Here is a 21,961-nt window from a genome sequence, read left to right as displayed (position 1 = left end):
TAGGGGGTTAGATAGGGTTGACAGTGAGAACCTTTTTCCACGTATGGAGTCAGCTATTACAAGGGGGCATAGCTTTAAATTAAGGGGGGGTAGATATAGGACTGATGTTAGGTTCTTCACTCAGCGAGTCGTAAGTTCATGGAATGCCCTGCCAGTAGCAGTGGTGGACTCTCCCTCTTTATGGGTATTTAAGCGGGCATTGGATAGGTATATGGAGGATAGTGGGTTAGTGTAGGTTAGGTGGGCTTTGATCGGCGCAACATCGAGGGCCGAAGGGCCTGTACTGCGCTGTATTCTTCTAAAATAAAAATTAAACTTCTCCTAAGCTTAACTCAGATTTTCCAGGACTTTGCAAATACTTGAATCTTTCTATCTATTTTCCGACTTCTATCTGGAGAATTTGAGATTTTTTTTAATAAACCTGCTCAGAGATGTTATGATACACCACTGAAGCAGGTGGGACTTGAGGTAAAAATAATGACTCCAGACCAGGTGGGACTTGAACCTGGGTCTGCTGGGAAAGATGACGTGGAGTTGCCAGCGTTGGACTGGGGTGGACAAAGCCAGAAGTCACACGACACAAGATTATAGGCCAACAAGCTAATTTGAAATCACAAACTTTCGGACTGCTGCTCCTTCGTCAGGTGACCAAACCTAGAGGGCATAAGTTTAAGGTGAAAGGAGAAAGAGGGGCAAATTTTTCACGCAGAGAATGGTGCGTATATGGAATGAGCTGCCAGAGGAAGTGATGGAGGCTGGTACAAATACAACATTTAAAAGGCAGTGGGATGGGTATATGAATAGGAAGGGTTTAGCGGGATCTGGGCCAAATGCTGGAAAATAGGACTGGAATTATCGGTCAGAATATTGAGTACAGGAGTTGGAAGGTCATGTTGCGGCTGTACAGGACATTGGTTAGGCCACTGTTGGAATATTGCGTGCAATTCTGGGCTCCTTCCAATCAGAAGGATGTTGTGAAACTTGAAAGGGTTCAGAAAAGATTTACAAGGATGTTGCCAGGGTTGGAGGATTTGAGTTATTGGGAGAGGCTGAACAGGATGGGACTGTTTTCCCTGGAGCGTCAGAGGCTGAGGGGTGACCTTATAGAGGTTTATAAAATCATGAGGGGCATGGATAGGGTAAATCAGCAAAGTCTTTTCCCTGAGGTTGAGGAGTCCAGAACTAGAGGGCATAGGTTTAGGGTGAGAGGGGAAAGATGTAAAAGAGACCTAAGGGGTAACTTTTTCACACAGAGGGTGGTATGTGTATGGAATGAGCTGCCAGAGGATGTGGTGGAGGCTGGTACAATTGTAACATTTAAGAGGCATTTGGATGGGTATATGAATAGGAAGGGTTTGGAGGGATATGGGCCGGGTGCTGGCAAGCGGGACTAGATTGGGTTGGGGTATTTGGTCGACCTGGAGGGGTTGAACCAAAGGGTCTCTTTTCATGCTGTATAGCTCTATGGCTCCATAACTCCACAGAGGCCAGAATCCCATCACCACATTATTTACACGTAAACAGTCCTTGATTCTGGCACAATCTCATCAGAGTCAGCACCCAGAGAGTCAGAATTTCTGACACTCCTCTTTTAATCTGTCAGCCAGGTCTCCCTGATTTGGCCCAGGTTATCAGTCCCATTCAGGGAATTCATAGATTGGATTGGATGAGATTCCATACAGTGTGGAAACAGGCCCTTTGGCCCATCCAGTCTACACCAACCCTCTGAAGAGTAACCCACCCAGACCCATTTTCCTCTGTGGACTGTGGGAGGAAGCCGGAGCAAACCCATGCAGACATGGGGAGAACGTGCAAACTCCACACAAAGAGTCACCTGAGGCTGGATTCGAACCCGGATCTCTGGTGCTGTGAGGCAACAGTGCTAACCACTGAGCCACCTTGTTACAATCACTACGTAAACCAGCTCCACCACCTCTTAAACAGTATTACCATCACTGAATCCCCACTACCAACATCTGGCGGGTTCCCATTTACCTGAAAATCAACTGGACTTGCCACATAAGCACAGTGACTGCAAGAGCAGGTCAAAGGCTGGGAATACTGTGGTAACTCATCCCTGACACCTCCAAACCTGTCCACCATCTACAAGACACAGGTCAGGAGTGTGATGGAATACTCTCCACTTGCGTGGGTGAGTGTGGCTCCAACAACACTCAAGAAGCTTGAAATCATTTAGGATAAAGCAGCCCACTTGACAGGTACCCATCCACAAATATTCACTTCCTCCTATCCCAATACACATCAGAACCATCGACAAGATGGACTGCAGTGACTCAACAAAGATGCTTTAACAGCACCTTCCAAACCCACAGTCTTTTCCATCCAGAAGGACAAGGACAGCAGATACATGGGAACACCACGTCCTGCAAGTTCCCCCCCAAGCCACTCACCATCCTGACTTGGAAATTTATTGCCGTTCCTTCAGTGTCGCTGGATCAAAATCCTGGAATTCCCTCCCTAACAACTTTGTGAGCCAACCCACAGCACATGGACTGCATCGGTTCAAGAAGACAGCTCACCTCCACCTTCCCAAGGGGCAACTAGGGACAGGCAATAATTGTTGGGCCTATCCAGCAATGCCCACATCCCACAAGTGCAGGTAAAGAAAAAGAAAAGAGAACGGATGCAGGATACCTGAAATATGAACAAAAAGTACTGGAGAAACTCAGCTAATCTAGGAGCACCTGTGGAGAAAGAAATACAATCAATACTTGATGTCCACTCTGACTTCTTTGGAGCCCACCTCCCCCATTGTCTGCAATTCCCCCCACACCCACCCCCAGTCCCGAAGAAGAGTTACACCTGAAACATCAACCTCCTGTTACTGCCTGGCTTGCTGTGTTCCTCCAGCCTCCTGACTATCTACATGATATTGTTGAACGGTATAGGTGGTCCAAGGGGCTGAATGGCCTCTTTGTTTTCCTATAAGGGTAAAACAGAAGGGATCCTGGTATATCTGGGATCTGATCCCCTCTCCACCCCTTCCCAATACTCAATGTGAGAAAACGTCCTTTCCACATCCCTTCCCACACACAGGCCAGGGATCCCAGGATCACTAACTCCAGAGAAGTAGCAAAAGGCAGTGAAAGGAGAGAAGCGTGGAGCAGAGGCTGTCAGCCCGGACCCTACCGGAGAGTCTCTTTGGCCACTGCCTTCAAGAACGGCATGTTGGCAAAATCTTTCGCTTCGGGGATTTGGTCCCCGGGACAAACACTGGTCACTTCTTCATACAGCTGCTGTTGAATAGACGGCTCCCGAGCCAGATTGTACAGGATCCAGGAGGTGGTGTTGGAGGTCTGAAAGACAGGAGCGGGTTTGCTTCAATGGAAAACCAGCAGAGCTTGAGGAGATGTCCTGTGCTACAGATAACAGAGTTAAGGTGAAGCTTGCCCTGTGTAACTGGGGGAAACAGAAGGGGAATTCTCCACAATCCCAGTAGGGGGAGCTATGTGCTTATAGAGCAAAAACAAATCCCAAAGCCCAGTTGAGTAGGAGATCGTGAGGACTGCAGATGCTGGAGAAACCAGAGTCGATAAAGTGTGGTGCTGGATGAAAGTTTAAGCCCGAAACATCGACTCTCTTGCTCCTTAGATGCTGCCTGACCTGCTGTGTTTTTTCCAGCACCACCCTTTATTGACAGTCGAGTATAGTACAAAGTTAAAAATCACACAACACCAGGTTATAGTCCAACAGGTTTAATTGGAAACACTAGCTTTTGGAGCGTTGCTCCTTCATCAGGTGATAGCCCTCCACTATCACCTGATGAAGGAGTGTTGCTCTGAAAGCTAGTGTCCTTCCAATTAAACCTGTTGGACTATAACCTGGTGTTGTGTGGTTTTTAACTTTGTACACCCCAGTCCAAAACCGGCATCTCCAAATCATGAGTACAATACAAACACAGGACTTAATACATCACAGAAAGAGGCCATTTGGCCCATTTGTCTTGGTGCCAGCTGTCCCAATTCACTTAGTGCTTACGTCCCACTTTGTTCCCCATTTGCCTGCACATCCTTGATTTTCAGATGACTATCCATTTTCTTTGCAATATTATGTTTACCTGTATTGAGGAAGTCACTACTATAGACCAAGGGAAACTGAGATGATAATAGGAGCAGGATCAGGACATATTTCCCCTTAAGCCCACTCAATTTACTAAATACATTGAAAGGTAATTTTCTGGCACTGCTGCACTCATCACCCCATTCTATAAAATGCGATCTTGAATATCCTTGAGTTCAAGGTTTTTAGGGTAGAGAATGCCAGAGATTTACAACTCTCCAAGTGAAGAGTCCTTCATCTCAGTTACAGAGGTCCAACCTCTTATGCTGATTCCCTAGTTCTAGACCTCAACCCCAGCACGGGGACAACATGTGCCCTGTCAAGCCCACAGAGAACAGCAAACTTCCAATTAGATCCTTTCTCATTGTTCTAAACTCCAGGGCACATCGGCCCATTCTATTCAACCTCTCCCTGTAAGACAATTCTCTCATCCCAGGAATCAGATGAATGAAACTAGTTGCACTCCCTCCAAGGCAAGTATATCTTTGTTACTTGTGGAGACCAAAACTGTACACCAGATGCAGTTTCATCATTTGCTATCTCATTGTAGGAAGACGTCTTTGCTCAATTCCAGCCCCTTTGCAATAAAAGTTGACATAGCATTTGGCGTCCTATAGCAATAGGCTAATTTGCCGTGAATTTTAGAACCCCTGCCATGCAGATCGTGGCCATTCAGCCCATCAAGTCTGCAATGACCCTCCCAACCCAGCACTCCTACCCTAACCCTGCACTTCCCAAGGCTAATCCACCTAGCTGGCACATTCATGGACACAAGGTGCAATTTAGCATGGCCAACCCACTTAACCTGCACATCTTTGGACTGTGGGAGGAAACCCACACAGACACAGGGAGAATGTGCAAACTCCACACAGACAGTCGCCTGAGGCTGGGATCAAACCCAGATCCCTGGCGCTGTGAGGCAGCAGTGCTAACCACTGAGCCACCGTGCCACACACTTTATGCAAAGATGTCACAAATTCCTCTGAATTCCAACACCTATGAGTCTCTCACCATTTGAAAAGGTCTGTTTCCTTCTACATCGCTGGAGTTCTTGTAACAAATCTATGAGATGCCATTGAGAAATCCTCATTCGATTCAATAAACATGTCCCTCAATGCGATCAAGCTTATTACAGTCAGCCAAACACAATCATTATTAAATATCTTGGTCCTTACGGTGTCTACTGCAGCTAACAGGAGCTCACACAGACTGCCATACACATCAAAAGGAGTCATCTTGATATTGGCCAGTAGGTACGTGAGGTACTCTCCTTCTACTGCACAGCCCTTCTCAACGTGCTCCTGGATCTCTCTTATCTTCTTATTGACAAGCTTCTCAGCTGAAAGTTAAGAAAATACTGTTGACAATTAATGTGATGAGCAGAAGTTTTTAATACCCAGATTGCGAGGGGAACAGAGTTGGTGTGCGTCTGGAACACATTGCCTAGAAGACACAAAATCCCTTGTTTCTTTCTTAAAAACTAAACTCCATGGACACTGTTACTGCCCAACCCTAACTGCTCTTGAACTGACTGGCCATTTCAAAAGGCACTCAAGAGTCACCCACATTGCTTTGGATCGGGAGTCACATACAGATTTCTCTCCCTCGCGGGTATTTATGAGTTTTCACAGCAGTCAACAGATGGTTTAGGGTAAACTAACTCTCAATTACAGACCTTTATTAAATAAATTCAAATGCCATCAGCAGCTGTAATCAGATCTGAACTCATGGCCTCAGGAAGACTAGTCTAACGACATTACCAGCACAGCACCATTTATGGACATGTAAGCCAAATTGTTTAGACAGGTTTGCTTAACATATGAGGAACGTTTGGGACTGTACTCAATGGAGTTTAGGAGCATGAGGGGGATCTTACTGAAACATAGAGAATACTGAACAGCCTAGACATTAGGAAGATGTTTCCATTGGTAGGAGAGACTAGGACCCGAGGGCACAGCCTTGGAGTAAAGGGAAGACCTTATAGAATGGAGGTATGGAATTCATTGCCACAGAAGGCTGTGGAGGCCAAGTCATCGAGTATATTTAAAACTGAGATGGATAGATTCTTGAGTATCGAGGGATCGAGGGTTATGGGGAGAAAGCAGGAGAATGGGGTTGAAAAGAAACTGATCAGCCATGATTGAATGTTGCAGCAATCTCGATGGGCCGAATAGCCTAATATCTGCTCCTATGTCTTATGGTCTATAGTCTAAATTAGGATGTGGAGGTGCCGGTGTTGGACTGGGGTGGACAAGGTCAGAAGTCACACGACGCCAGGTTATAGACCAACAGATTTATTTGAAATCACAAGCCTTCAGGCTGAGCAAAGAACAAAGAAAATTACAGCACTGGAACAGGCTTTTCAGCCCTCCAAGCCTGTGCCGATCCAGATCCTCTGAGTAAGACTGCCTTGATGTCTCTCCCACAAACTCTGTGCCTATGTGCCTCTTTGCATTTCACCTTACGAAGGAGCAGCGCTCCGAATGCTTGTGCAATCTCAAATAAGCCTGATGGACTATAACCTGATGTCATGTGACTTCTGACCTAGACAAATTAAAACACACTTCTGGAGCAAGAGGGATCTGAATCGGTGTCTCCTGACCCAATGGCAGGAACATTACCATACACGAGGCATTACCACTGTTACTGAGGTACAGGGAGTGTTGATGACTCCCCCACACTGTCTGGTTTGCTCCCCCTGGGGGAAACTGACAGCTCAGAAGGAATAGGAGTCTCAATTCACCAAGATTCCATTACGTTAGCAAGTTTTGAGAAGATTTGTAGCTCAGGTTGAGATTTTGGATGTAGGTTTGCTGTAGGTTTGGAATTTTCAGCATTGCCTCGTCTGAGGCCCACTGAAGATGTTACCTGGTAAGGTGACGAAATGTCTGGAAATGAACCTTCCAGCTCAGCGAGCAAACCTACATCCAATTCCATTGTGTATAATCTCAGTGTGATCATATCAGCAGTGCCATCTTTCTGACAGGTCGCTGGTCGGATTACAGTCAATGGAGTTCAAATAATGAGGGGTGGATCTCATAGAAACGTATAAACATCTAACAGGACCAGACGAGGTAAACACAGGAAGGATGTTACTGATGACAGGGGAGTCCAGAGCCAGGGGTCATAGTCTAAAAACACAGGACAAGCCCCTGAGGTGAGGAGAAACATTTTCACCCATAGAGTGGGGAGCCTGCGGAATTATTTGCCACAGAAAGGGGTTGAAGTCAAACATTGAATGTTTTCAAGGTGTTAGATATAGTTCTTCAGGGGCTAAAGGGATCAAAGGGTATGGGGAGAAAGTGGGAACAGGGGGCTGAGTTAGATGATCAGCCCTGAACGTATTGAATAGCAGAGCAGGCTCGAAGGGCCGAATGGCCTTAACTTACTTTCAACATGAACACTGCAGAGTGACATCTCACTGCTGTGATGCCATGCGTGTGCATGGTAGGATGTTCCCTCTGCTGTTGGTGCTCACAATTAATACACTCTGAATACAAAACGTGGGCATACGTTTCAGTCAGCATAATGTAGAAAGCTGGAAGGTGTGATTAGATTGGCTTCTGCCCAGCTAGCACGAGTGATGATGGACTGAGTGGCTGCTGTATTTCCATAAAACCTTTCTATGCTTCTGTTTTTACAATTCCCTTTACTGTCTCGTTCTGGGGGATCGGTTTGGCTCTCTGCATGTTGCCCCAGCAACGTTTCTGGATGCATTCCAACACTAAGAAATACCAGAGTTCCAAAATAAACAGTGAGGGTGCTAAGGAATCTCTGCAGGTCTGGCAGCACAAGAGCATGACAGGAGTTGGAGCTGGAGTTGGCCATTCAGCCCCTCAGGCCTGCCCTCCCACCCTCTAAGACCAAAACCAGGTCTCAATTCCTCTTTCAAGCCAGTCCTCGATTCCTCAATATTTCTAAAATCAATTAATCTCCTCATTAAATACTTGCAGTGGCCTAGTCTTCACAACTCTCCAGGGTAGAGAATTACAGATGTTCACTATTCTCTGGATGATGACTTTCCTTTGTCTCTCCGTCTTAAGTGAGTATCCCCTTATTCTGAAATTATGTCCCCTTGCCTGAGGTTCCGCCATTAGCAGAAACACCCTCACAGCGTTGACCCTGTCAAGCCCCTTCAGAGTCTTGTCTGTGAGTCCTGAAGAAGCGTGGTACCAGACTCAAAATGTTAACTGTGTTCCTCTCTCCACAAATAGTCATAGAGATGTACAACCCAGAAACAGACCCTTTGATCCTGATGAAGGGCTTTTGCCCGAAACGTCGATTTCGCTGCTCGTTGGATGCTGCCTGAAGTGCTGTGCTCTTCCAGCACCACTAATCCAGTATTTGCTTTCCAGCATCTGCAGTCATTGTTTTTACCCCTTTGACCCAACTCGTCCATGCCAACCAGATATCCTAAATTAATCCAGTCCCATTTGCCAGCATTTGGCCCAAATCATTCTAAACCTTTCCTATTCATGTACCATCCAGATGCCTTTTAAATTATAATTGTAATTATAATTTATAATTATAAAGCTGTAGTTATTCCACCACTTCCTCTAGCAGCTCACTCCATGCATGCACCAACCTCTGCATGAAACATTTGCCCCATAGGTTGCTTTTAAGTCTTTCCCCTCTCACCTTCAACCTATGCCCTCCAGTTTTGGACTCCCCTCCCTTGGGAAAAAAGACTTTGTCTGCTTACCCTATCCATGCCCCTCATGATTTTATAAACTTCTCAGCCCCCGATGCTCCAGGGAAAACAGTCCCAGCCTATTCAGCCTCTCCCTGTAACTCAAACCCTCCAACCCTGGCAACATCCTTGTAAATCTTTCCTGAAACCTTTCAAGTTTCACAACATTTTCTTACAGTAGGGAGACCAGAATTGAACGCGTATTCCAAAAGCAGCCTAACCAATGCCCTGTACGGCTGCAACATAGTATTTCAACTCCTAGACTCAATGCACTGATCAATAAAAGCAAGCATACCATATGCCTTCATCACCACCCTGTCAATCTGCGACTCTGCTGTCAGTGAACTGTGAGCCTGCACCCAAAGGTCTCTGTTTGGCAACATTCCCCAGGGCCCTGTCATTAAGTGTACAAGCCCTGCCCTGATTTGCCTTTCCAAAATACAGCACCTCACATTTATCTAATCTCTTATCTAGTACTCCTTGACACGTCCCACAACCTTCTTCGCTGTCCAGCGCACCACCTACAAACTCACTAACAATATTTCTCGTACTCACATCCAAATCATTTATATAAATAACAAAAAGCACTTGATCCAGCACAAGACCGGCTGCGTTTCTCCTGTTTGTAGTTGTAACACATTTTTACAGGATGGAACAAAAATCTCACAAATAACGCAACTTCAAATAATTTGGCCTTACTGATGTAAAAGATGTAGTCCCACGCTGCTACAAATCGTTTCCACTGTGGTATATAGGGCCACAAAGCTTTTGGAAAGAAGACAATTATCGCGGAGAGGCGGAACATTTCAAACACGGCCTTGATGAATTTATCCGTTTCCTCGGGAACTTTTTCTTCCAAGCACCCCATCCTAGTTTCAAACAGTATTGTGCAGATTGCTGGGAAAAAGCAAACCAGAAAAAAAACCTGTCAACTGATTGCTGCACAGCGAGAATATTTGATTTGATTTGATTTACAATTGTCACATGTACCAAGGTACAGTGAAAAGTTTTGTTTTGCGTGCAAACAATACCATACAAAGTGCACAAGGATAAGAGAACAGAGAAAGGAATACAGCAGCAAAGCAGCTACACAAAGAGCCAGATCAACCCTTACATTTAAAATTTGAGAGGCCCATTCAGATTTGACTACTGCAAACAGTTTCCATATCCTTATCTGAGGAAAGATATACTGCCATTGGAACATAGGAATAGGGTAGGCCATTCTGCCCATCTTACCTGCCCATTTACTGTACGATCATGGCTGATCAATCACTTCAATGTCTTTTATTCACCCTCATCCCTGTAACCCAGTATGCTGCTGATCATCAGAAATTTATCAATCGAGTGTGGTGCTGGAAAAGCACAGCATCCAAGGAGCAGGAAAAAGCGGCATTTTGGGCAAAGGCCCTTCGTCAGCAATCTGCCCAAAACATCAATTCCCCTACTTGTCAGATGCTGCCTGATCTGCTGTGCCACACTCTCGACTCTAATCTCCAGCATCTGCAGTCCTCACTTCCTCTTAGAAATGTATCAATGTCTATCTTAAATGTACACAAAGACTGAGCCTTCACAGCCCACTGTGGTATGGAATTCCAAAGGTTTACAAGCCTCTAAGTAAAATTATTGGCGGTATGTTGATCCCTTTATCTTAGGATGAGGTGATCTCATAGAGTCATAGAGATGTACAGCACGGAAACAGACTCTTCGGTCCAACCCGTCCATGCCGACCAGATATCCCAACCCAATCTAGTCCCACCTGTCAGCACCCGGCCCATATCCCTCCAAACCCTTCCTATTCATATACCCATCCAAATGCCTCTTAAATGTTGCAATTGTACCAGCCTCCACCACTTCCTCTGGCAGCTCATTCCATACACGTACCACCATCTGCGTGAAAAAGTTGCCCCTTAGGTCTCTTTTATACCTTTCCCCTCTCATCCTAAACCTATGCCCTCTAGTTCTGGACTCCCTGGTCCCAAAGAAAAGACTTTGCCTATTTATCCTATCCATGACCCTCATGATTTTATAAACCTCTATAAGGTCACCCCTCAGCCTCCGACACTCCAGGGAAAACAGCCCCAGCCTGTTCAGCCTCTCCCTATAACTCAAATCCTCCAACCCTGGCAACATCCTTGTAAATCTTTTCTGAACCCTTTCAAGTTTCACAACATCTTTTCGACAGGAAGGAGATCAGAATTGCATGCAATATTCCAACAGCAGCCTAACCAATGTCCTGTACAGCCACAACATGACCTCCCAACCCCTGTACTCAATACTCTGACCAGTAAAAGAAAGCATACTAAAAGCCTTCTTCACTATCCTATCTACCTGCAACTCCACTTTCAAGGACCTATGGACCTCCACTCCAAGGTCTCTTTGTTCAGCAACACACTCCCTAGGACCTTACCATTAAGTGTATAAGTCATGTTAAGATTTGCTTTCCCAAAATGCAGCACCTCGCAATTATCTGAATTAAACTCCATCTGCCACTTCTCAGCCCATTGGCCCATCTGGTCAAAATCCTGTTGGAATCTGAGGTAATCTTTGCTGTCCACTACACCTCCAATTTTGGTGTCATCTGCAAACTTACTAACTGTACCTCTTATGCTCACATCCATTGAAACATATAAGATTCCGAGGGGGGTTTGGTGGGATAGATGATAATGGAACATTCCCTTTTATGGGGGAAGCTACAGTTTCAAAATAAGGGATCTCCCACTGAAGACTTATTTTAAGTGTTATGGACCAGGCCAGACCCCTCAAAACATTTCAAGATGGGAGCCCAGATCCTAACGTTTGTGTCTGAGTGCCAATTTCTGAAGTTGAACTCTGTCTCTTTTTCTTTATTTCTGCTCGGGCCTTTCGTTCTTTTTCTCTTTCCTCTCCTTTTAATTGTAATTCAAACAGTTTTCAAACAATCCCTTTTCCTTTTGCCTTTAACACAAGCTGCTTTATTCGCAATTGAACTTTAGCATCTCTTAAGATTCTGATGGTGTTTCCAGCAAATTTAAATGCTGAGCCATTGCTCTAATTATCTCTCCTTTTCTTACGGACGAAGGTAACTCCAACCCAAGCTTGTCTGCCAATTCCGGCTGCTTTTCTTTGCTCACCTTTTGTAAAGCCCCCAAACTCACTTCTTCCACTCCCTAGAAAACTCTTAGTGACTAAAAGAACCATTACTATACCAAGCACTATGTAATCCAACTGAATCCAACACCCAGAACAAAAGAATCTAATATCTACCACTTGCTGCCTTTGAGTCCAACAATCCTAATCCCAAATTGGACCGATCAAACAGATCCACACAGAAGCCAGAAATATGTTATGGACCAGGCCAGACCCCCTCAAAACATTTCAAGGATGTAGCCCAGACCTTAACCCTTCTCAGTGTTTTAGATTAGATTACTTACAGTGTGGAAACAGGCCCTTCAGCCCAACAACTCCACCAAAGAGCAACCCACCCAGACCCATAACACTATAGGCAATTTAGCATGGCTAATTCACCTAACCTGCACATTTTTGGACTGTGGGAGGAAACTGGAGCAAAACTCACACAGACACAGGGAGAATGTGCAAACTCCACACAGACAGTTACCCGAGGCAAAAATTGAACCTGGGTCTCTGCTGCTGTGAGGTAGCAGTGCTAACCACTGTACCACCATGCCATCCCACACAGGTATAAAGTGGATACTCCAGGAGTGGTGCAGCTGACCCAACCATTCGGTTTTAAACAAACCAGAATTTATTTACAGACTACCAAATGAAACACAAAGAAAAGAGAACTGCATTTAGAATAACTTTTCTTATCTGAAAAGCCAGTCAACTCTAACGTAACTTAATGATGCTGTTCCAAATACTTGAAACCTCCCCATAATCACCCCTCACGGCAAAAATAAAGGTAAAATCAAACATAGGCTCTTACAAGAGAGCTGTCAGACAGAGAGAGAGAGAATTAGCCAGAAAACCTTTGTTGAATCTGGGAACCTTCAGACAGACTGCTTGCAAAACCTAACCCAAAACTGAAAAAAAAACTCTGACCTGGGAAAACTAGCCTTTCATTGTACGAGGCCTTTTCAAATGGGTATTTTCTGACATACGGGAACCTCGGCCTTTACAACTTCCCCCCCCCCCCCCCCCCCCACCCCCCCCCCCCCTCCCCAAATAAAACCAAGGGCAAAATAACCTTGTTAAAGGAAAAATATTATCACATAATTTACTTATGGGAATGAAGGCATCACTGGCCAGACTAGCGTTTATTGCCTGTCCCTAGTTGCCCTTGAGAAGATGGTGGTGAGCTGCCTTCTTGAACCGCTGCAGTCCATGTGCTGTAGGTAGACCCTTGGAAAGGAATTCCAGGATATTGACCCAGTGACAATGAAGGAACAGCCATATATTTCCAAGTCAGGATGGTGAGTGGCTTTGAGGGGAATTTGCAAGTGATGGTGTTCCCATGTATCTGCTACTCTTATTCTGCCAGATAGAAATGGTTGTGGGTTTGGAAGGTGCTGACTAAGAATATTTGGTGAATTTCTGCAGTGCATCTTGTAGATGGTACACACTGCTGCTACTAAGCGTTGGTGGTGGAGGGAGTGGATGCTATAAAAGTGGTGCCAATCAAGTGGGCTGCTTTGTCCTGGATGGTGCCAAGCTTATTGAGTGCTGTGGGAGCTGCACCCATCCAGGCAAGTGGGAAGTATTCCATCACACTCCTGACTTGTGCCTTGTAGATGATGGACAGGCTTTGAGTCAGGAGGTGAGTTATTCCTAACCTCTGGCTTGTTCTCATAGCCACTGTGTTGATGTGGCAAGTCCTGTTGAGTTTCTGGTCAATGGTTAAACCCCATGAAGTTGATCATGGGGGATGTATTGGTGAAAATGCCATTGAATGTCAAGAGATGGTGGTTAGATTTTCTCTTATTTGGGCAAAAGGATTTCTGATGAAGGGTTTTTGCCCAAAAAGTCAATGTTCCTGCTCCTCCGATGCTGCCTGACCTTCTGTGATATGCCAGCACCACAGTTTCAACTAAAATCTCCAGCATCTGCAATGTTCACTTTTGCCTTATTGGAAATGGCAAGGTCTGTCATTGGTGTGGTGTGAATGTTACTGAGGAGATGAATTTCTTCCCTTCAAGGCTTAAGTCTATGGAATTTTCCAGCAAAGAGAGCAGTGAAGTTGAACTTTTTTTATTGATCTACACAGGAGTCAAAGGTTATGTGGGGAAGTGCAGCTAAGGCCACAATCAGATCATGATCTTGTTAAATGGCAGGCTCAATGGACCGAATGGCCTAATCCTGATCCTATTTCCCATGACCTGAACACTTCACTGTTTGTAGAAGCTTGCTGTCTGCCAACGTATGCCATGTTTTCTTCATTACAACAGTGACTACGCTTCACTTTGGCACGTCCGGCAGCTGTGGATATGTCACAGAAAAGTTTAAAGTAAGTAATGACCATAGTGGGTTTGAAACCCAGGCCATCAGCCCAGGGGCAATCCCACTGTGCCACTATCTCCCTAAGGCAAGGTGAGTGATTTTTCATTTTAGTTCAGGGGCAACGCTGGAAAATTGAATTAAGGAATGAATCACAAAAGAAATACCCTCTAGTCTGGAAGTCTGAACAATGCTGTGTACTTGTAGCTTGCAATTGTAGGTGGCATTGTGGTTTAGCAGTTAGCACCTCAGCCTCCCAGTACTAGGAATTCATGTTCAATCCCACCCTTGGGTGCTTGGCTGTTTGGAGCTTGCACGTTCTCCACATCTCCGTGTGGGTTTTCCCCAAGTGCTCAGGCTCCTCCTTGAGTCCAAAGGTGTATGGGTCAGGGTGGACTGTATGACATTGGACTTCAGTAATTTTGGACACGTATGCAAATAGGAACAATGTAAAAATTGTTTACGCAAACATCATTGAACAAGTGAAAGGGGGCACTGAGTAGAGCTTTTACCTTCACTGTGTTGCACTTGTTCCATATGAACAAGCACTAGGAGAGATTCTTCCAAAACAAGGAGTGAGAAAAGTAATCAGAGAAGACTCAAGAGGCTGATCTGGTTACTCCACATTCCTGTCAACCTCTGATCACTTTTCTCACTACCTGTTTAACAAGAATCTCATCTTCTCTGCCTTAAAGATATTCAAGGAACACTGCTTCCACTTTTCAGGAAAAGAGTTCAAATGGTCAGAGAACAAAATGTGCCTTATCTCTGTTTTTAACAAGCAACCTGGGATTTTTAAGCAGTGACCCCGAGATTAGATTAGATTAGATTAGATTCCCTACAGTGTGGAAACAAGCTCTTTGGCCCAACAAGTCCACAAACCCTCTGAAGAGCAACCCACCCAGACCCACTCCCCCACACTTAACCCTGACTAATGCACCTATCACTACGGGCAATTCAGCATGGCCAACTCACCTGACCTGCACATCTTTGGACTGTGGGAGGAAAATGGAGTTTTTGATTTTGACATTAAAGGAAACTTCCTCATCACACCTACTCTGTCAAGACCCCTCAGGATCTTATGTTATTACAACTTTATCACAATTATGCAACATTTCCTGGAGGGTTTTTCCCTGCCTAGTTTATGTTCTGGAGGTACAAGGCTGAAAAAAATAAGAAATCTTTTTATTAATAGCTTCTGTCTCACTAAGGAGACCTCAGGCCAATCCACGTCCAACAATCTGCTCTGAAAACCTTGCTCACATTTTGACAGCTGTGCCAAAGTGGACAGCAGCAGGTGAGACAATCCATAATTTATTCCAATTAAACTGAATTGGTCCTAACTCTCAATAACCTTTAGCTAAGATATGGGATCTGGAAACTCACCTTCACCAACTCTACATTGTTCTCCTTGGGTCACAGTCTATTGGTGTATCAAGCTTAATTGAAGTGGGTCACTAGTTTGAGACGTATTGTTTAACAAGCAAACAGACTGACAGTGCAAAATCCCCATTTCCTTCACCCACCATCAGTGGCAGAGACTTTAAGCATTGTCACACTATGGAAGGAGGCCATTCAGCCCCATACCAAACTTACAAAGAACATCCCACCTAGATGTGGGCGGAACGGTGGCACAGTGGTTAGCACTGCTGCCTCGCAGCGCCGGAGACCCGGGTTCAATTCCCTCCTCAGGCGACCGACTGTGTGGAGTTTGCACGTTCTCCCCGTGTCTGCGTGGGTTTCCTCCGGGTGCTCCGGTTTCCTCCCACAGTCCAAAGATGTGCAGGTCAGGTGAATTGGCCATGCTAAATTGCCCGTAGTGTTAGGTAAGGGGTAGATGTAGATGTAGATGTAGGGGTATGGGTGGGTTACGCTTCGGCGGGGCAGTGTGGACTTGTTGGGCCGGAGGGCCTGTTTCCACACTGTAAGTAATCTAATCTAGATCCAGTCCTCCAACACCACAGCCAATCAATCTAATTGGTACATCTTTGGATAGTGGGAAGAAACCAGAACACCCTGAGGAAGCCCACAGGGGGAATGTGCAAACTATTGAACCTGGGTCCTGTGAGGCAGCAGTGCTAATCGCTGAGCCACCATGCTGCCTACAGTTGTAGGTGACACGTTGCGGGAGATTTGCTATAAACCATGCAGCCATCTTGTCACATATTCAAAGCCTGGAAACCATTTTGATTCTCATACTAGTGTCTGTTTCATTAAGCTTGTACTTTCCCAGGGTCAGTGGGATGGTGGACCTTACAGCTGGACTAGCGTCTGATAGCAAACTTTTTCCCAGATGGGAATGTTCTTCTTTTACAAGAGACGATTGTTATAGAACATAGAACATAGAAAAGTACAGCACAAAACAGGCCCTTTGGCCCATGATGTTGTGCTGAGGTTTAATCCTAATGTAAAATACAGTAACTTAACCTACGCACCCCTCAACTCATTGCTCTCCATGTGCCTGTCCAGCAGTTGCTGAAATGTCCCTAATGATAAAGTGCTGGATGTCGTGAAATGCATAAAGGTGGATAAATGCCCAGGACCTGATCAGGTGTACCCTAGAACTCTGTGGGAAGCTAGAGAAGTGATTGCTGGGCCTCTTGCTGAGATATATGTATCATCGATAGTCACAGGTGAGGAGCCAGAAGACTGGAGGTTTTCTAATGTCGTGCCACTGTTTAAGAAAGATGGTAAGGTAAAGCCAGGGAACTATAGACTGGTGAGCCTGACGTCGGTAGTGGGCAAGTTGTTGGAGGAATCCTGAGGGACAGGATGACATGTACTTGGAAAGGCAAGGACTGATTCGAGATAGTCAACATGGCTTTGTGCGTGGGAAATCATGTCTCACAAACTTGATTCAGTTTTTTGAAGAAGTAACAAAGAGGATTGATGAGGGCAGAGCAGGAGATGTGATCTATATGGACTTCAGTAAGGCGTTTGATAAAGTTTCCCCATGGGAGACTGGTTAGCAATGTTAGATCTCACGCAGGAGAAAGTGAGGACTGCAGATGCTGGAGATCAGAGCTGAAAAGGTGCTGCTGGAAAAGCGCAACAGGTCAGGCAGCATCCAAGGAGCAGGAGAATCGACGTTTCGGGCATGAGTCCTTCTTCAGGAATGAGGAAAGTGTGCCAAGCAGTCTAAGATAAAAGGTAGGGAGGAGGGACTTGGGGGAGGGGCGTTGGAAATGCGATAGGTGGAAGGAGGTTAAGGTGAGGGTGATAGGCCGGAGTGGGGGTGGGGGCGGAGAGGTCAGGAAGAAGATTGCAGGTTAGGAAGGCGGTGCTGAGTTCGAGGGATTTGACTGAGACAAGGGTGGGGGGAGGGGAAATGAGGAAACTGGAGAAGTCTGAGTTTCATCCCTTGTGGTTGGAGGGTTCCTAGGTGGAAGATTGAGGCGCTCTTCCTCCAGCCGTCATGTTGCTATGGTCTAGCAGAGGAGGAGTCCAAGGACCTGCATGTCCTTGGTGGAGTTGGGGGGTGGGGGGGGGGGGGAGTTGAAGTGTTGAGCCACGGGGTAGTTGGGTTGGTTGGTGCAGGTGTCCCAGAGGTGTTCTCTGAAAAGTTCTGCAAGTAGGCGGCCTGTCTCCCCAATATAGAGGAGGCCACATCGGGTGCAGCGGATGCAGTAAATGATGTGTGTGGAGGTGCAGGTTAATTTGTGGCAGATATGGAAGGATCCCTTGGGGGCTTGGAGGAAAGTAATGGGGGAAGTGTGGGGCGCAAGTTTTGCATTTCTTGCGGTTGCAGGGGAAGGTGCTGGGAGTGGAGGTTGGGTTGGTGGGGGGTGTGGACCTGACGAGGGAGTCACAGAGGGGAGAGGTCTTTTCGGAACGCCGATAGGGGAGGGGACGGAAATATAGGGGAGGGGTGGTGGGGTCCGTTTGGAGGTGGCGGAAATGACGACGGATGATACGCTGTATATGGAGGTTGGTGGGGTGGTTAGGTGAGGACCAGTGGGGTTCTGTCCTGGTGGCGATTGGAGGGGCAGGGCTCAAGGGTGGAGGAGCGGGAAGTGGAGGAGATGTGGTGGAGAGCATCATCGATCACATCTGGGGGTAAATTGCGGTCTTTGAAGAAGGAGGCCATCTGGGTTGTTCAGTATTGGAACTGGTCCTCCTGGGAGCAGATGCGGCGAGATGAAGGAATTGGGAATATGGGATGGCGTTTTTACAGGGGGCAGAGTGGGAGGACGTGTAGTCCTAGGTAGCTGTGGGAGTCGGTCGGTTTATAGTAAATGTCCGTGCTGATTCGGTCGCCCGAGATAGAAATGGAGAGGTCTAGGAAGGGGAGGGAGGAATCTGAGACGGTCCAGGTGAATTTGAGGTCGGGGTGCAAGGTGTTGGTAAAGTGGATGAACTGTTTCAACCTACTCATGGGAGCACGAGGCAGCGCCGATACAGTCATCGATGTAGCGGAGGAAAAGGTGGGGGGTGGTGGCAGTGTAGCTGTGGAAGATGGACTGTTCCACATATCCTACGAAGAGGCAGGCATAGCTGGGGCCCATGCGAGTGCCCATGGCTCACGCAATACAGGGAGAACTAGCCATTTGGATACAGAACTGGCTCAAAGATAGAAGACAGAAGGTGGTGGGAGAGGGTTGTTTTTCAGACTGGAGGCCTGTGACCAGTGGAGTGCCACAAGTATTGGTGCTGGGTCCTCTACTTTTTGTCATTTACATAAATGATTTGGATGCGAGCATAAGAGGTACAGTTAGTAAGTTTGCAGATAACACCAAAATTGGAGGTGAAGTGGACAGCAAAGAAGGTTACCTCAGATTACAACAGGATCTTAATCAGGTGGGCCAGTGGGCTGAGAAGTGGCAGATGGAGTTTAATTCAGATAAATGCAAGGTGCTGCATTTTGGGAAAGCAAACCTTAGCAGGACTTATACACTTAATGGTAAAGTCCTCGGGAGTGTTGCTGAACAAAGAGACCTTGGAGTGCAGGTTCATAGCTCCTTGAAAGTGGAGTCACAGGTAGATAGGATAGTGAAGAAGGCGTTTGGTATGGCATTCTTTTATTGGTCAGAGTATTGAGTACAGGAGTTGGGAGGTCGTGTTGCAGCTGTACAGGACATTGGTTAGACCACTTTTGGAATATTGTGTGCAATTCTGGTCTCCTTCCTATCGGAAAGACGTTGTGAAACTTGAAAGGGTTCAGAAAAGATTTACAAGGATGTTGCCAGGGTTGGAGGATTTGAGCTATAGGGAGAGGCTGAACAGGCTGGGACTGTTTTCCCTGGAGCGTCGAAGGCTGAGGGGTGACCTTATGGAGGTTTACAAAATTATGAGAGGCATGGATAGGATAAATAGACAAAGTCTTTTCTCTGGGGTTGGGGAGTCTAGAACTAGAGGGCATAGGTTTAGGGTGAGAGGGAAAAGATATAAAAGAGACCTACGGGGCAACTTTTCACACAGAGGGTGGTACCGATGAAGGGCTTTTACCCGAAACGTTGCTTTTACTGCTCCTCGGATGCTGCCTGAACTGCTGTGCTCTTCCAGCACCACTAATCCAGAATCAATGAAATGAGTGTTGTTACAAATATCTCTGATCCAATAATGCCCTTCAGTGAAGGGAAATCAGCCACTGCATGACTTCAAAACCAGAATAATGGTGTTGACTGACATGACCATAGCAAGCTACTCAGTTTATGAGCGATTTGTGTTTGGTAGCAAATGCTGGCCCTGTTAGCAATGACCACTGCCTATGAAAGTATAAAGTAAAATCCTGTTAGGACTTATCTGATTCTGCAATCTATTTCTAACATTTCTACATCATAAATTAAGAAGATTTTCGGAGTGATGTATAAATGTGCCGTTCCTTTGAGTTGCGTTAATAAGACAGAGGAGCAGAGGTCACCTGAGTCTACTCCACCTTTTAATGAGATCTGGCTTTTCCCTCTTAACCCCTTGCTTCCCTTAATGATTAATATCGGTCTATTTCAGCCTTGAATGTACTTCATAACCCAGCCTCAGCAGCCCTCTGTGGTAAAGAATTCCACAGCTTCACTTCCTCCTCATCTGTGTCTTAAATGGGTGATCCCTTATTCTGAAATTGTGCCCCTCTGACTCTCCCACAAGGTGAAGATTTATGATTCATGGACAAGGACTTCCAGATCCCTCTGTAGAATCATAGAATTTTACAACATAGACTGAGGCCATCCAGTTCATTGTGTCTGTACTGGCTTCTGAAAGAGTGACTCAGCTGGTCTCAATCTCCAGCCCTATCTCCATAGCCTTCTAAATTCATCACTTTCAAATATATCCAGTTCTCTTTTGGAATCTGCAGGGGATTCCAAATCCAGATCTCTGAATGAAGATGCTTCTCCTCATCTCACTCCTAGCTCTCTTGCCAACAATCGTGAAAACGTGGCCCCTTAGTTACTGACATACCAACTCATGGAAACAGAATGTCCATTGTCAACTATTGCAAACACAGTCTCGCAGCTATGTCTTTAAGGACCCGACCAGCTTGATCAGTAGCATTGCTTCTGAGCCACCCGATGATGGGAATTGAATTCCCTCATCCAGGTATATTCTGTGTCCTTCCACACTCGCACCTCCTCCAAGTGGCATTCAACACGAAGCAAGACTGATTTAACGGTCAAGGGTGTTGGAGGATAATCAGCAGGATGCCTCCTTGCCCATATTTAACCTAATATAATGAGACCTCATGGGATCAAGGATTCCACACACGACTCCCTTTGGATTGTATGCCATGGTGCTGCCACCTCTGCCAGTTTGGATAGGACATTCTCAGGGATGGTAGCGGTGGAGTCTGGGACGTGCGTAGCATACAGTTCTGTCAGTCTCACTAGGTTTAGCTACTGACACAAGTAGATACTAGTAAGGAGGATTTTGCAGTGTTGACAAGGCTGTGTTTGCTGTTGTGGTTCCCAGTGCCTGAGTCAATTGGACTTTGCAGCATTTGGAAATGACTGAGTGCCTTGTATTTTGAGGAATTAAGAATGAACTCCACTTCTGTGCATTCAATGCAGTCACATTATGAATTGTTATGACAATTTCAGGACGCCAGTACTGAGGACTACCATTACAGTTCAGGTTTATTAACTGGATTGAAATTCCACTAGCTGCCATGGTGGGATCTGCATGGCTCCCCCCACAGTAACTTCCTGGGGTTCTAGATTACACACAGCCTTCCATGTCTGAGCTAACACTGAACCAAATCAAAAGAACCTTTAGTAACACCCTAACGGAATTTGCTTTGGATTCAAATAATGAATACATGCCTGTGAGAGCACAGTTTGGGCTCCCTGCATTGACTAATCATTGACTGGTGGAACAACGGCTGCAAGGGCACTGTACTGTTCGGATAATAATTACCTTCCCCCTATTTCAAAAGCTGCAGCTCTAAGGAATGATATCAGGGATATGTTAATCTCCTCCCATGCTGTATAATCGCTTTCTTCTCTTTTATTGTGCTCTAATCCCCTCCTTATTCATGTGGCAGGAAATGCAGTGGAATGCAGGAAATGCTGACTTGATATGATAGGGAGTATGAAATTTCTTTGTACTAGAAAGAATGTGGAAAGACCAAATAAACTCAAAGATAACAATCCGAAGAGGTGCAGAAGCAGTGGGGCTTGGGGCAAACACGTCTCTGTAGATCACAGGGCAAGCTGAGAAAATAGTTGAAAATTCACAACAGAGGCAAAGAATACCATGAGGAAGTTATGATGAACCTTTATGAAACACTGTTCACAACTGACCTCAAATGGAACTGTGACCTATTCTGAGCAG

The 21,961-nt window shown here is 45.8% G+C and overlaps 1 protein-coding gene across 1 annotated transcript in view; it reads right to left on the bottom strand.

The window, feature by feature from the left end:
* cyp27a3 (cytochrome P450 family 27 subfamily A member 3) overlaps nucleotides 1-21,961 on the bottom strand; it is a 64,475-nt gene that overhangs the window by 24,039 nt on the left and 18,475 nt on the right. Inside the window, exons 4-6 of the mRNA XM_072579941.1 lie at nucleotides 9,470-9,667; nucleotides 5,256-5,419; nucleotides 3,151-3,317 (exon numbers count right to left, since the gene is read on the bottom strand). Coding sequence (XP_072436042.1) covers nucleotides 3,151-3,317; nucleotides 5,256-5,419; nucleotides 9,470-9,667 — 529 coding nt within the window. The remainder of the gene's footprint in view (nucleotides 1-3,150; nucleotides 3,318-5,255; nucleotides 5,420-9,469; nucleotides 9,668-21,961) is intronic.

The sequence above is a fragment of the Chiloscyllium punctatum genome, chromosome 10 (assembly GCF_047496795.1).
Source record: "Chiloscyllium punctatum isolate Juve2018m chromosome 10, sChiPun1.3, whole genome shotgun sequence".
Taxonomy (NCBI): Eukaryota; Metazoa; Chordata; class Chondrichthyes; order Orectolobiformes; family Hemiscylliidae; genus Chiloscyllium; species Chiloscyllium punctatum.
The sequence above is the reverse complement of the archived record's forward strand: the minus strand, read 5'-3'. Positions and strand labels throughout refer to the sequence as shown.